Below are 15828 nucleotides of genomic sequence, written 5' to 3' on the forward strand. Positions count from 1 at the left end.
TACCGTAACGTAAAGTTACATGCAACAAAACCCGGTCAAGTGCGAGTATTTTTTCGTTGGTAAGCTCCGGAGATTAGGAAATACCATCCCGGATGTTATTTTTTTCACATTTTCATTCATGAATCATTTTTTTTACAATAAAAAAATTACAAAAATTTGTTTTGGAATGTACAATAGGCTACATGACTAATTTTCATTTATGGTATCAATCGATCGGGTTTGTTTTTAGGATCAAATGTCTATATGGGACCCATTGCATTAAAGCAACACAAAAGTCAGAAATTGTAGTCAAAGGCCGACAGCTGGCCGACAGTCGCACTTCACTCGCGAAACGCCCTATACAAAACGATAAGGGAACGTGACGTCAAGGTCTCTGGGAGCCCATCTTGTAGTATGGACAAAACAAGAAAATTGCGTTTTTGACGGCGAAATATTGCGTTTATGTATATAGTTGCCATACAATATTTTTTTGGATGAAATGTAAGGATCGAATGCTACCCTTACTTTTATCATTTTTGGAAGTTAAAAAAAATCTTAAATTTTGAAACTTTGCTATCTATTTTACTAGATTTTGTTATAAAATTCAACATGTGTCATCATCCCTATTTAAGCATTTAAGCTCATGATACCCTACTTTGACCTAGTAGGTAAGTACCTAAGTTTTTCTCGAGATATTTAGCAATGTGACAGACGGACGCACCATGGTCCATGAGTGCTCCTTTTTGGTACGGAACCCTAACAAGGAAGACTAGATAAGATAAGGAAGACTAAGATAAATTGGTTGGGTTGAAACTTTTTAGGTAAAGATCCCTTGCGCAGTAGTATTTATTTGAAATTGGGGATTCGTTTAAGATGGCTGCTGCTACTCATCACTAGATGGCGTTATAGTCGTTGGAAACCTAAGGCTTGAAATGAAACACACGTGAAACATGAAGAACTGTTTACTATCAGAGTAACGTGGACGTCTCGACACAGTGACAAATTTATAAGTAATTATTTACAGTAAGTAGGTACTTATTTCACGCGGGACACTGTAAGATTCATACCATTCTCACTCTATAAAAGGCATAAAACTTTTATTTAAAATTTTCCAATACCCTCTAGAAAACATCAAATTTTTAACATCATAATTTGATAGACGATAGAGCTATATTAGACATACCTTCACATTTGAAGAGTAATCGAATCGTATTTACGATTCTTCAACTGTGCAAGAGAGCCTACCGTAGAAAAACGAAAGTTGAAATTTCTTTATCTGCCTCTCTATCGCTCTTGCATGAATATGCAATAAGCGAGAGCGAGGTAGACAACGTTATTTGACAACGCTAGGTATTTAGGGATATTTGTCTATGATCAAAGACCATTCAATTCCCATGGAATTTATACACAACGTGTACAACCAGCTCGAGTTAGGTAAAAATATTGAAAACAATTTAATGATTATGTTATAAGGTGATTTGGGACAAGTGCGACTTTTTTTAATTTGCACTTTAACTATTGAGGGTTTTTGAAAACTCTGACAGGGAAAGAGTTCCCATTTGGTTCCCATCATGAAAGTCGCTTTAACCTTTAATATCTCATTAGTAAGTTGTTCGAGAAAAGTCACACTTATCCCACCCTATCTAGGTATAGGTACATTTTGCCGATGAAGAACAAATATTTATGAAACAATAGTAAAGTAAAATCATTTTTAAAATCATTAGGTAAGTACATTTAACTCATACTTAGCAATTCTATAGCTATTCGTATAGCTCGTATTAAACTCATAATGAACTCTAAAAGTCCTACATTACGCGCTATAAAGTAAATCAATACTTATGTAAATAGAACTTAATCACTATACTATTGAGTAAAATCATGTGAAATGTGTGTAATATTTCAGTAATAAAGAGAAATATCAATGAAATAAAACTATTTCCTTGCGCCAACCTATAGTAACGGCACCAGTCATGGGACATTTAAGAGGAAATTTTGAGTATTTGTGATATTTCCCTGATACATGTAAAAGTTCTACCGCTTAGCTTGTTAAAAGATGAATATCCTATCCTTCTTTCATGTTTCAGGCGTGTTGTATCAAAGATACTGCAGTTAGTTTCCACATAATTAATAAATTAAAAGTATGGTTTTTTTCTCCAGTCATGGACACCAAAGCTCCAGTAATGGAACCCCGGTAATGGACGTGGATCCAGTAATGGGCCCCCTATAATGGGCATACCCTATCAGTATAAGATATTGGAATAGGGAATAAGTTTTTGGCAAAAAACTAGTTATTAGTCATTTTTGTCACCCGATTGCATTGTCATCCGATTTGCATACGTATCCAAAATTTCAACTCAATCGGAAATCCGAAAGTGGCTCAAATGCCATTTCCAAGATTTGAACCACACTAACTAATACAGGATGGATTTTCTTTTTGGGTCAGTGAGGGCAGCTACCAGATCCCGTGCTGCTACGAGAAAACGGCCTTAGAAGACCTTCCCTCGATTTCAAATTAATGAAGATTGGCTTTTACAGATTTTGGAAAAAACATACAAGGTGCGAGGAAAAGGTAATTTTTGACAAACTTTTTTTTTGATGCCAATCGATCCCATTCCTATCGAGGATCAAAAGCTTGTATGGAACAAAAAAAATTCCGGCTAGAAAAGCCACAAATCGAGGAAAACATTTCCCATACAATTTGTATGAAAATGAAAACTTATATTTTTCACATGCTATTTTTGTATGCCAATCGATTCCATTCCTATCCAGTATCAATAGTTTTTTTGGGGTCAATGGAAAAAGTTTTTATTAATTTGTGGCTTTTTAGTACATTATCGTAAGTTGACCCCAAAGAAACTATTGATACTAGATAAGAATGGAATCAATTGTCATAGAAAAATAGCATGTGAAAAATAAAAGTTTTGATTTTCATACAAATTGTATGGGAAAAGTTTTCCTCGATTTGTGGCTTTTCTAGCCGGAATTTTTTTTAGCTCCATACAAGCTTTTGATCCTCAATAGGAATGGGATCGATTGGCATCAAAAAAAAGATTGTCAAAAATTACCTTTTTCTCGCACCCTGTATGTTTTTTCCAAAATCTGTAAAAGCCAATCTTCATTAATTTGAAATCGAGGGAAGGTTTTCTAAGACCGTTTTCTCGTCGCAGCACGGGATCTGGTAGCTACCCTCACTGACCCAAAAAGAAAATCCACCCTGTATACAAACTAACAGGGCAAGTTAAATAAAATTTTGTAAAAACGATATTAATTTATCCGAAGTCCGAGAAGACCTCCTGACATAGTTCGTACGAGTAACTACATTATACTTCTGTATTGTTTAAACATGAAATTACGCCATAGCAAGCATCATTATGTAAATTATCCCATCATAGGAGGTATGCAGTTTTACAGCTCCTACAATGGGATTGGGCAAAATACTACTATTTTTTATACATCTCTAGAGTCACAACATAATGTGTTGTATACCTTATCTCATGGTAAATGCAATTAACAAAACACATTCTAGTTTACACCAAGTAATAATTAATTACAATTTAATATATGAACTCACCTCTCTTAGCGAAGTTGTTAAGAATTCTTACTGGTTATTTTTTCCAGTGACACGACAACTTTTGGGTTGGCGCCAATTTCTTAAAAATTAACCGAAATTAATAAAAAGTCAAACTTAAACAGCTCTATGACTCTTATTTATGGTAAAATATTGCCAGTGTTTATAAACTACTTTTACATACTTATTTTAGAGGATTTGTGGTTTTATGTCCCATTACCGGTTCCACGTCCATTATAGGGTCCATTACGTTAACATATTCAAAAAAATACATATTAAAGGAAAAATTTAAAAATTCACCGCTTCGGGCGAGACTCGAGCTTGCGACCGGTTCGATCGCTGTTAACCAACTGAGCTACCGAAGCTTACCAGAAGCGTTTGAATCTTTCCATTCCTTCAATTTTCAAAAATGCATACAACACACACTTTTCACATCATATCACGCTACTCGTATATTACCAATGTCGTCAACACTGATAGTAATGAAAACCGTCGTCTAAATATATACTTATTTAATTAATGTAATTATTACTACAGAAGGTACGGCTTTTCGGTAACTCTCAGATTATTTTAATCCCAAATGTAAGGTAAGTGGGGGCGAGTGTAACCAATTTATGGTGGTGTACAAGGTGGGTTAACTTCGAAAGTGGGGTAATTTGGAAATTCACTACTATCTTTTTAACTATAAGCACTTTCTACTGTTGCAACAATAAGCAAGATGCCTTGATAAGCGTTGCAGTAGCGTGAGTGTTGCCAAAGTATGAAGTTTTAGGAGATTTTAGGGAATTTCAAAATTGCCCCATTGTCAAAGTTATCCCTATGCACTTTTGTATCTGCCCGAATGTATTTTTATTGTTTTTTAGCTTTACAAAAATAAAACTATAATTGCCTATCAAATACAAATCTAACCAAATCGGAAGACAGGTTTTCTATGATACAATTTGTGTGGATATTTATTAAGAAATTGTCAGGTAAATCTCCTTTTAAGTGATGTCCCTATTCACCCCAGCCATCCCTATTCGCCCCAGTTGATGGTACATATTTAAAAGTATGTGGGACATGAAAACAAACATACTAGTTACAGAAAAGCCGAACCGAAAATCATCTTGCCCTATAGAAACTGTTCACATCTACAAATTGTCAAATCAGTCAACAATTCTTGATTTATTAATAATACCAATAGATCAATTTCAACTATTCATAAGATTATTCGTAACTCTACTACTAGATATCAGAAATGCTTTTAAAGTAAGAAAAGATACGTCACTCTGTGACTTCGTGACACGTGAATAACTGAAAAATAATTGCAAGGATACATTTTAAAATATAAAATGCATACATAGACTTGAACACTTGTCACTTGTCAGTTCGAAGTAGTTTACAAAGAATGTAAATAAAAAGTATTGCAAATACATAGACTTACGAGCACAGTTACTGGCAAAATAAAATAGGTAAGGTGGGGTAAGACTGTAAGACTATATTACCGTGGTAAGACTATCACCAATATCGCTCAAGCTTACAATAAATTTTAAAAGTGAAAAAATTACTGCCTTGTTGAGAACTTGAACTCACGCCCTCTGGATTCTGGATTCTGCTTGTAAAATATATATGTAAAATAAAGTCTTATTTATTTAACTTGTATGGAATCCTCATACTGTTTGTCTTGCCCCGAGCAAATTAAAAATTATACTTTTCATGCCCGTAACTCCCGTAAGTCTGTAAGATGTTAAAAAAGTCATGAATTAGCGTAAAACAAACCATACTTTACCTTAAGTTATATTTAACTTAGGAACTTCTGCGCTAAAATATTTAAAATGCTATACAGAATATTATGAATTCCTTATTTTTCTTACGTGTGTACATGTATGATCAAAAGTTTTTGTGGATTCAATATTTGTGTCGGTCATTAAGGTTGATATAACAATTCCTAATAAATTTCTGTCACAAATCAAATTCCCAAATCAATTCCATAGTCATGTTTAATACAAGGTTAGGTACCAAGTATAATATATAATAATATTATGATTAACCGGGTTAATTGCAACTATGGCATTATTGCGTATGGCAAATAACTCAGGCTTATATCACTAGATGATGGGAGCTCTTGTAATACATGCTGTTTAAAAACAACTCTAATAACCCCACAGTCGCACTTTTCCCAGTCGTCATAAATAATATCGAGTTTTCAAGTGTAACACACACAATACAATAAATGCACATTATAGTCTAAAAACGTATCAATTATTTAGACAACATGGACAATCGTAAACTAATTTTTTATCATTTTGTATTTGGTTATTTGTCATCTTCTCATCTTGAGCTAGTTTTGAGCTCCCGAGGCATACATTTTTGACTCATAAGTACTCATTAATTCCACCATAAAACATGTTTAAAATACTCCTAAAAAGCCAAAACACGACTGATATGATTAAAATTGCATATTATTACTTTACGATTGCTTGAAGTTTAAAATTATTATTGATATTTAGTAAATTATAGTCTTGATGTTCATGATACACTTTCTTATATATTACATGATAATATTAACGAATAATAAAATTAATAACGTTTTTAATACTTGTGTAGTTTTTAAATGTCAGTTAGGGAAAGAATAACATGGTTTATTTCTAGGATAAAATAAGCGTTAGAATAATTCTCTTAATCTCGTAACATTTATTACAACTTTTTTATTTAAAATTTAAATAATTAAAAATTGCTTAACTCATTATTTTTATTACCCTAACTAACTTCAGAGGCTTCTACAGACCTTGCAACAAATTGCATGCGATTTTAGATAACTGCCGGCTAAAGTGGAGTCCAGACGAGACAAATTTTCGCCAATCTGATGAAATTGTCCGATCGAATCGTGCGGACACCAAACGCCAATTTGATTCCCCGATCAAATCAGCAGCAGTAGGTGCGGACACAAGAATGCCAATTTTCGAATTTAGTATCTATGGAATGCAAATTGGTGATTAAATTGTTTACGTGTGGACTGTGGACGCTAGATGAGATTGGTGCCAATTATTTTCCTGATCAAATCGGTCGATTTCCCCAGCTCGTCTGGACTCTAATACGAAAGTAGGAGCAACGATTTCAAAAGATCAAATGCCGCAATGTGTCGGTAATCGCATGCGATTATGCGTTTGTAAAGGCCATAAACAATAGGAAATTGAAATAATTATAATTATGTGTAGGTAGGTAGGTACATTTCTTTTGTAATTCCTTCATAGGCACTTACAGTGCATGTTTTGAGATTAATTATAAAAAGGAGAAATAGTCACGATTTATTTAGCTAAGATAATTCGAATTATCTGAGCTATAAATCTGATAAATAAATTATTGAATTTTTAAAATGTTCAATAATAAGACGTATACTTGGTCAACCAGATCTTGACAGTAGAAAAAGGCGGCAAATTTGAAAAATGTAGGCGCGAAGGGATATCGTCCCATAGAAAATTTGAATTTCGCGCCTTTTTTTACTGACAAGATTTGGTTGACCAGCTATAAATCCTTAGATTGGCGACGATTAATAAAAATGTGTCTTTATGTGAAATAAAATTTCAAAGACAAGATAAATACATATCGTTTTTTTAAATAGTTAATTTTAGTCAAAAAACCTCGGTGAGTGTAGGTACCTACAGTGTACGCGTATAGTCGCAGTAAATTACTAATATCATTAATTCATTAAAATTCAAGAGGCAGTGCTCTCATTTTAAAATCACCATCTGTTAAAAATCCTTATGAAATTGGACAGAAGCCTGAACGCAATTTAAAATTATTCACATTTCAAAAATATAGTTCTCGTGGTAAGCACATCCAAAAATTTAGTAAATCTTAGTAAAATATAGTCTTGCAAACCAATTTCTTAGTAAAATAAAAAGGCGCAATTTTTTTGTGGAAACGTTCCGAATTTTATTACCAAGTTTTAAAAATGGAATTGTAAATGGAATGGAATGGAATTGTTTCATCTATGATGAAGTCTATGTAGAACATGACATTGTTCGGTATAATTAAAAAAAAAAGTTAAAGCTTGCATATAGCTTAGTAAAGTGATAGCTGGACTTTACAAACAGCCACAATGGATTGCAGGGTGTTGACTAAAGAATGGTTAAACGCCTTTCAAGATAAATTTTTCATTTGCATTATATCAGTCGGGACACTCCCTGGCTTCGGGCAACCTCGGCTCCGTTCGGCTCAGCATTGCTCCGAGCAATTATTCGGAAATATCGACCATACACGCCTACACTTTTCTTTGTCGCCCTTAAAAAAACTGTCAAAATTGGTTTGCTAGACTATAAGCGATACCCAGTTGCTCTTTGGAGCTCTACCCTGTTGCTGGTGGCTCGGCGGCCGTCGGCTGGCCGAGAGGGACGCAGTTACAAGTGAGAGTGAGACAGAGGGTATGTCCCAGAAATCAGAATAATTTATTGTGTAAAACCCAAAAACAGTCCCCATCTTGCCATCAGTTTGTCTATGTCTTTCGAGGTAAATATGTAGGTATATGTAGTATGAGTTACTCACGCCCTCTCTCGGTCGCGGCCCCGAAACTCGACTACTTTAATTTTGGGATAAATGAAACATATGTTATTCCTAAAAAATTAAAAATATATCTTCCTACTGAAATAATAAATTAATCCAAGTATTATTTTATGTCTACATCGATTAAGTTTCACTAGTTCCTAAATGCTAAGGTTTCTGTATTTTCTGTTATTAACTAGTAGTCTAGTATGGCATTTATATTTGACTAAAATATATCGCGATCAGTTTTTCAACGTATTTCTATGGGTATTCGGATTATCTATAAAATGGTACTCGATATTGCTAATCCAACTCACTATTACTTTAACTATTAATTTTTTTAAACTAATTCCAAAATATTTCGGATAACTATAAGTTAATGATAAAAATAAATAAAACTTATTATACTATTATACGCGCGCCTTCTTAAAATTAATATGTATTCCCAAACTCCCAAACATGGGTGTTACTCTGTTTTCTCTTTTGATTAAGAACGCTGTACTATTTGGTCAGTCAAGAAATGAAAACAGGTACAAAATAAGGACTGGATTGACTCGAATTTAGTTTCAAGTATTCCTTTTGTAGAACATTTCGTTGTTTTAAATAAATTTATGTTTCTGTATCCCAAACTTACTCTCTATATTTGTCGGGTTGTCTGTTTTTTTGCAATACCATGCTGCAATTTGGTTTTGACACGACCTTGCAGATTGCTGATTGGTGCGTATCTCACGCACGCCTTTCACTCCATTTCGCATGTACAATCGCCATCAGATATATCGGAGCGGCCAAGGTCCTTATAAATATCTGAGCACGCCGCTATTGTCAAGGCGTTAGAGTGCGTGTTCAGATATTGTGAACACTTTGGCCGCTCCGATATATCTGATGGCGACTGTACCAGCGTGAGCCATCTTCAAAGTCGTAACTACAGATGGGCCGAATATTCGGCAATGATTCGGTATTAGGCATTTTCGGCGTATTTTTCAACGTTCGTATTCGGCCGAATAGTTCGGTTCGAATTGCCGAATACTAATTTTTTTGTTTTTAAGGGCCTCCGCTAGGTAGCGCGGATGCACTTCGCGATCAGGTATGAGACGTTTCCTTTACTTTTCATAAACATCCCTGGTCGGTCGAGAGAAGGGTCAACAATACGTTATATGAGTGCAGACCGCGGACCTGAATGACTTCGTTTTCAACGTTTAAGGCAGTTTAAGCCCCACCGAATATTCGGCCCATCTCTAGTCGTAACAAAACAAGATCAAAACTGTAACAAGTTGTTAAATCAGAATCGGGCGCAGGCTTGCCATTTTAGTATCTGGGATAGTATTTAGAATCAGAGTGTACCTAGGTATTCAAAATAAAACTTATTGTAGCGATATAACAGCATGCTACACCGTTTAATTGTGGACACGAAAGAAGCGACGTAACGTGGAAAATAGTGGCCTCATGGCGAGCGGAGCGTTCGGCGGAGCGTCAAGCGTCTAACAAAAGTAGCGTGTACTGAAGCGTACGTTTGCATTTGTTTAAACCTCGCAAGGCCCGATGTGAATTACAAACTCCTTATATTGAACCTTATTTTGAACCTTTCATGCGTTCATGAATACGTCTGCGAGCGATATGGATTGTGGAGGATGCGGGTTCAAGTCCTGCCGGAAGCGTAACTTTTTCCATTTTTTCCTAAATTTTTTCCTATAACATTTGAAATTCATCCCTATTGAGGTACTATACAATACAACAAGATTCATAGAGTTTCTAGGACAACGAGCGGTCACCACAGAGCGCTCCCTAAATTTAGTATGGGAACTCAGTTCCATCCGTTTACAATATCTACAAAAATTGTTGTTGTAGTAAATAGTATGTAGCTCAATAGTGCTGCTTGCGCAGCATTTTACTAGTGAAAGTAAACCTATGTTATATTACATATCCAACGCTGTTCGTAAACGCTTCATAATGCGGTGACTAAGTAGTTTGCGGTTAATGCCCCAGGCACGAACCATACGTTCCGAGCGTGCACGCTCTATACGCTGTTACCCACCGCTAAATAGGTATGTGTTTTAACCAATTTTCTTTCAGTGGCCCTCGGGTAACATGGACGCCGCGCCGCACGCCCCGCATGAGCGTCTACTCCAACAAGCCAACAAACAGATTGGTATTAAGCCTGGGTCGCCAAACGCTGCGCCGCACGCTCCGCTCGAGCGACAACTCAACCCTTAGAAGGCCAGGAACAGTTTAACATTAAGCCTGGATTTTAAACTTTCCACACGTGGTATAAGTGCAGCAGCGCAGTAAGGGAGCGTCCGCTTAGAAGGCCAGAAACAGCTTGGCGTTAATCCTGGGTCGCCAGACGTGGTACAGGTGCTGGAGTGCGGCTAACCGGCGCGCGAGCTCGCGTGCGCGCGACCAGCACGCCGCGGCGGCCGCGTGCAGCGGCGCGCGCGTGCAGCGGCACACGTGCCGGGGCAGCGGACGCTTGGATTCCGTCCTGGAACAAGTTTCCAGGTTAAACTGCTGTCTCCAGCAGATTCTATATGTCGAGGAGAGATAAACGATCACGTAAATTAAAGATGCTCAACGTATGGCATAGGTAAAACGATACATTTCATAAAATATTAATTATAGGAATGTACTGCGACACTTTTCCAATTCAAATCTGACTGACGGTTCCACTCAGGATGCCATGCCATCTCATTTCGGGCTGTCCGCAGAATCAGCCGGAACCAATCCATTAAAGAAGCTGTTCAGGTCATTCAAATAAAAGTCACTGTATCGCAGTCAAACACACTCAAGCATAGACTATTTCAATACTTGACATTCCATCAAACGCAGCCGTCATAAACCATAATAGACGGTCTGCGACATATATAATGGGCGTTTATTATCTGTAGACCATTGTCTTAACAAACCCAAAGGCCAAAATACAATGACAGAACAGACTAATTAGAGACCTTCAGCAAATAATAATACCTAAGATACCAGTCTAGTCTCTTCTCTCTTTAGCTCTTGCCATTTAAGCGAATAATAAATCTCAGTCGATCGATACCAAAAGCTTCGACGAACCCTGCATGATCACATCCTTCAGTACTCGAAGACTACTCTACAGCTGGGACCTGGAACCCCGTGGAACACTCAGAACTCAATAAGTCCTGAATTCGACTCTCTGACACCATGGTCACGTCATCATTGAGACAGGACTCGAGTATCTCTCATCAGGGACCTGGAGCTGACCTGAAGTCGGAGCGCGCGTGCGTGTCGGTCTGCCGTCATAGCGCCGTGTCGAACATCTGCAGTGACCGCATGATCACGTCATCTTTGAGGCAGGACTCGAGGAACTCCTCGATGGTGATTACGCCGTCCTGGTTCAGGTCTAGCTTGGTGAAAACTCGGTCAACCTGGAAAAGGTATAAAGGGTTTTAAAAATTCCGTTATTTCACAAATTATGGGACGTGTGTGTAAGTCCATTTTTGAACGATTCGTAACATGTGACTGAAAACTTTGTCATAGATGCATAAGAGCGTATATACGTAGAATTGTAGATGCAAGCCCCCCTTAATACTATAGAGAAATTTTATTTGAGCCGCGCTAATCCATACCCGTAGGAAATCAGCTGTTGTTGTGTGTTATTGATTATTGCCATTTTCAAAATACCAATACACCTCGTTATTTCTAAAAGACGATTAGTAAAACCAGGGAACACTGACACGCTACGATCGAGAAATTACCACTAGGTAATATAATCTGTAGCCAATGTTAAGGCATCACTAATTACTTAAGTACTTAAATATTATCCTCAAGTTTACATAAAGAATACCCAGCCCCCAGCCCAGTCAAGCGCGAACGTAAAGTCAGCCATTTTCCAGACGGATGGTTCCTTCCAAGCTAGTTTAGCTGTTAGTTTAAGTTACTATGCTGTTAACAAGACAGTTTATTGTGGGATCAGCTTAAATAATTTGTTTTGCTTCCGCGATCTTGTTAGCTAATTTGAGAGTCAACAAGTTTATTACGTATACTTTTAACTAGATAGTGGTCAGTAAAATTAACTGTCATTTTCTATACTTACGTTAAAGATAAAGACACATTGGATGCTTCTAATCTTGGTGCTGGTGTTACTTGAAAGCGAAAATATGTAGGTTTAAAGATTTTCCTGTAAATTATGCCTGGATTGTAAAAAAAATCGTTTGACTGGGGCTTGCAGCAGTTAGGTACTCGAAACGTTTTTTTACCGTGTAGGCCATGACGTGCCTAGCTCGAGTTAATAGTGCTGTTCTGCTAGCTCCATACCTGTCCGTTAGCCTTAGCGTCGTCCAGTCTCGCATGGGGTGACCCGGGCGGCGCCCGACGCCCCAGCAATTCGTGAACTGCTACCACAACTTAAGCTAGTACCCCGCGTGTGATATACCTGTTCATTAGCCTTATGCACGGCTATCACGACTGCTAGCTGAAGTCCCCGCGTGTGTAGCCATACCTGTTCGTTAGCCTTAGCGTCATCCAGTCTCGCATGAGGCGACCCCGGCGGCGCCCGACGCCCCAGCAACTCATGAACAGCGACCACCACTTCAGCCAGCTCGCCGCGTATGTAGCACGTAGCACCATACCTGTTCGTTAGCCTTAGCGTCGTCCAGTCTCGCATGAGGCGACCCCGGCGGCGCCCGACGCCCCAGCAACTCATGAACAGCGACCACCACTTCAGCCAGCTCGCCGCGTATGTAGCACGTAGCACCATACCTGTTCGTTAGCCTTAGCGTCGTCCAGTCTCGCATGAGGCGACCCCGGCGGCGCCCGACGCCCCAGCAACTCGTGAACAGCGACCACCACTTCAGCCAGCTCGCCGCGCGTGATGGCCCCGTCGCCGTCCACGTCATACAAACGGAAGGCCCAGCGGAGCCGCTCGTACACAGAGCCGCGGAGCAGCGTCGATAGGGTTACTAGAAGCTCCTGTGGATGATAATAAGAAATCTATGGCAATTTCTGGGGTTGGCAACTGTCAAAAGTTAGATGGCGCCAGCATAGGTTCCGTCTGTCTCTAGTTTCGTTCTATGAGATTTGGGTTAAAGAAAAGTAAACTTGGTTAAACCTATACTGGCGCCATCTGTAAAATACTTGGACCGGACCACAATGTCCGACTGTGACGTAAAGACACTTTCTACTGGATATGTGTGAAGAGATTCTGAAAGCGAGATTCGCGATAAAGTTGTAAACATTTGGATTTCCTTTTGCACAAATTTTCATACCTACGATAGGATGTGTCGACTTTCAAATAACAAATGTGCCGCGGGCCTCTCACTTTCGCGCACATAACCAAATAAGTACAGTCACTGGCGGTCTGTGGGCTAATTTTACGCAGCGGTCGTATGGCGCTCTGCGTGTCCAGTACAATGATGCATTTAGGATGCTGTTTAGGTTGCCGCGGTATTGTAGTGCCTCAGCAATGTTTGCTGAGGCTCGAACAGACTGTTTTTTCGCCATAATGCGAAAGCGATGCGCGTCACTCCTCAATCGCAGCCGAAGCAGCACGAACAGCATCCTAAGTACGCTGGCGCAGCGTTGGGACTCGCCCCTGGTCAAGCGGTGTGTGCAGCTACACTCACCTGTTGCTGTTCCGCCGCGAAAACTATAAATGTTTTGTTTTGTTTGTTTGTTTTGTCGTAATTATAATACTAACTATAGATATAAGTTATTGTAATACCTAACCCTATATATGGACTACATGTTCGAAATAAAAATATTTCATTTCATTTCATTTCATTTCAATAATACCTCCTCCCCCTATTATTGTTACTTAAATTTTCGATGGCCGCTAAAATATATATGTCACGCGCTCTTATGGCTTAACATTAATAAGATCGTCAGATATTTTTAAGTTACGTTATTTTTTTCCTCAAAAAAACTTCAAGACAAATAAACTTATCGGAGTTAAACTTAAACTAAGTTGTATATATTTCATGAAGCATAGATACCTTATTTAACTAAATCTAAAATTGATAGGTACGGATGTCAGCCTTTAGGTAAATACTAGGTATATTTTATCATTAGTTAAAAATGTAGTTTATACCTAAGTAGATAACAGCGCAAAGCGCAATAAATAGCAAACGTTTTTCCCCCGAAGGGATAAAAACGATATATTTCATGTCTTGCCTAGGCTTGACCTGTGAGATTACGCTATTCAAACAACTATCGAGAACACGGAAATCTTATGTCCCCGCGCCGTCCAGCCGCGCGCGCGCTCCTCCCCGCCGCCCTCGCCCCGCGGGGGCGGCCGAGCGAAGGCGCGCGGGCGCGGTTCCTCAGTACCTTGAGATTGTAAAGTCGTCAAGGCATTACTTGGGTCAAGCCTAGGCAAGACATGAAATATATCGTTTTTATCCCTTCGGGGGAAAAACGTTTGCTATTTCATGGTCTGTGCCGTCGGCTTGACCTGTGAGATATGTTTAGGTTCTGACGACGCGGGGAAGCGTACTGTGAATGTGTTATATTATGCCTACATGTAGTACATAAAGTAGGAAAATATGGATTGAAAAGTAGGTAAGTTAAGTAAGTGCTTGTAATTAAACGAAAATGAATAATCAACATGTTTGTAATTAACAGCCATTTCAATTAATAGCTAGCGCGTTTCATACATTAATAGTTATTATAGAAATAATCATTTCACACAAGTTTAAAACAATAGACGGGTATGCCGTGACTTAATGTAATGCACATTAAGAACGATAACAAAAATAATTAACAGAAACTTACATTTTTGTTAACAGAAAACAAAACAAACTTAATGCATCCAACTCGGATGAAAAATAACTCCTGTAATAGTTATTATGACATACAAGGAATTGTAAGAATAATTAAAAACAGTATATAACTGACAATGAGATCTGGGGTTAACAACCCGATAACTGGTTGTTTATCTTATACTTAACTAAAATAATGAATTTCAGTCTAAACATTTTTGATTGAGATCAATAGAAAATAGGCAATCTATAATCAATCTGTTAGTTATTACATTAACAGAACTGGACTTTAGAAGTCGATCACAACGTAATAAAACTAGAATCAATTAAATTGACATTAACATTACGTACTAAGTCAGGGGCTCTTATTACTTCCTTAAAGTAATGCTTAAGCACATTGCGTTCGCTTCGCCAATTCCCATTTCTAAGGATATTATCTATAGGCATGTTGTTGTCCCTCCTGGAAGAGGCGACTGCCGAACGAATACTTCCAGGGGGGAAAGGAAGACTTAGCTCCACGAAGGCTGTCTTGATCCAGCCTGCAATAATTGCTCTTGAAGCTGCCTTAACTGGCCCCCGTGAGGTGATGAAAAGAGAATCAATCTGAGTATTTCCTGTTGATCTTCTGGTCTCTGAGAGCGACAGGTGTAGTTTTGTCCAACGAACTGGATCCAATTTCTCATTAGGTATCATAGAAAGCTGCCAGGCAGACTGTCTATGGGTTGTACTGTCAGTTTTGGAACCAAAATCGGGCCAGAATGTAACAGCTGTATCAGTAAGTAGCATGCTTGTCTCGTTTATGTTTAGTAGGGTAAGATCATGAACTCGCCTACCAGATGCCACTAACAGTAATAGTGCAAGATGACGGGAGACCTGAAAGATGCTGTCTTCTTGTACGGGCGTTCTCTCCATCCAATCAATTAGCTGTTTTATATCCCAAATACGTTTCTTAACCGAAGTGGGTTCTGCTAAGTCGATAGCTTTAACCATCTGTTTTACTAAAATATTGTTAGAGATGGATTCTCTCTTTGTTGGGTTAGCGAA

General features: G+C 38.3%; 1 protein-coding gene across 2 annotated transcripts in view; it reads right to left on the bottom strand.

Moving 5' to 3' along the window:
• Positions 1-10326: 10326 nt before the first annotated feature.
• Positions 10327-15828, bottom strand: part of LOC134659585 (Kv channel-interacting protein 1) — a 29853-nt gene continuing 24351 nt past the window's right edge. The window contains exons 4-6 of one of the 2 annotated variants that reach the window (XR_010097818.1): positions 12658-12997; positions 11291-11454; positions 10327-10547 (exon numbers count right to left, since the gene is read on the bottom strand). Coding sequence is in view for 1 of the 2 variants with exons in the window: in XM_063515248.1 (XP_063371318.1) it covers positions 11326-11454; positions 12788-12997 (339 nt within the window). In the remaining variant the exon portion in view is untranslated. The remainder of the gene's footprint in view (positions 10548-11290; positions 11455-12657; positions 12998-15828) is intronic. The other variant, XM_063515248.1, reaches the window with a different exon arrangement.

The sequence above is a fragment of the Cydia amplana genome, chromosome 25 (genome assembly GCF_948474715.1).
Source record: "Cydia amplana chromosome 25, ilCydAmpl1.1, whole genome shotgun sequence".
In the NCBI taxonomy this organism is placed as follows: domain Eukaryota; kingdom Metazoa; phylum Arthropoda; class Insecta; order Lepidoptera; family Tortricidae; genus Cydia; species Cydia amplana.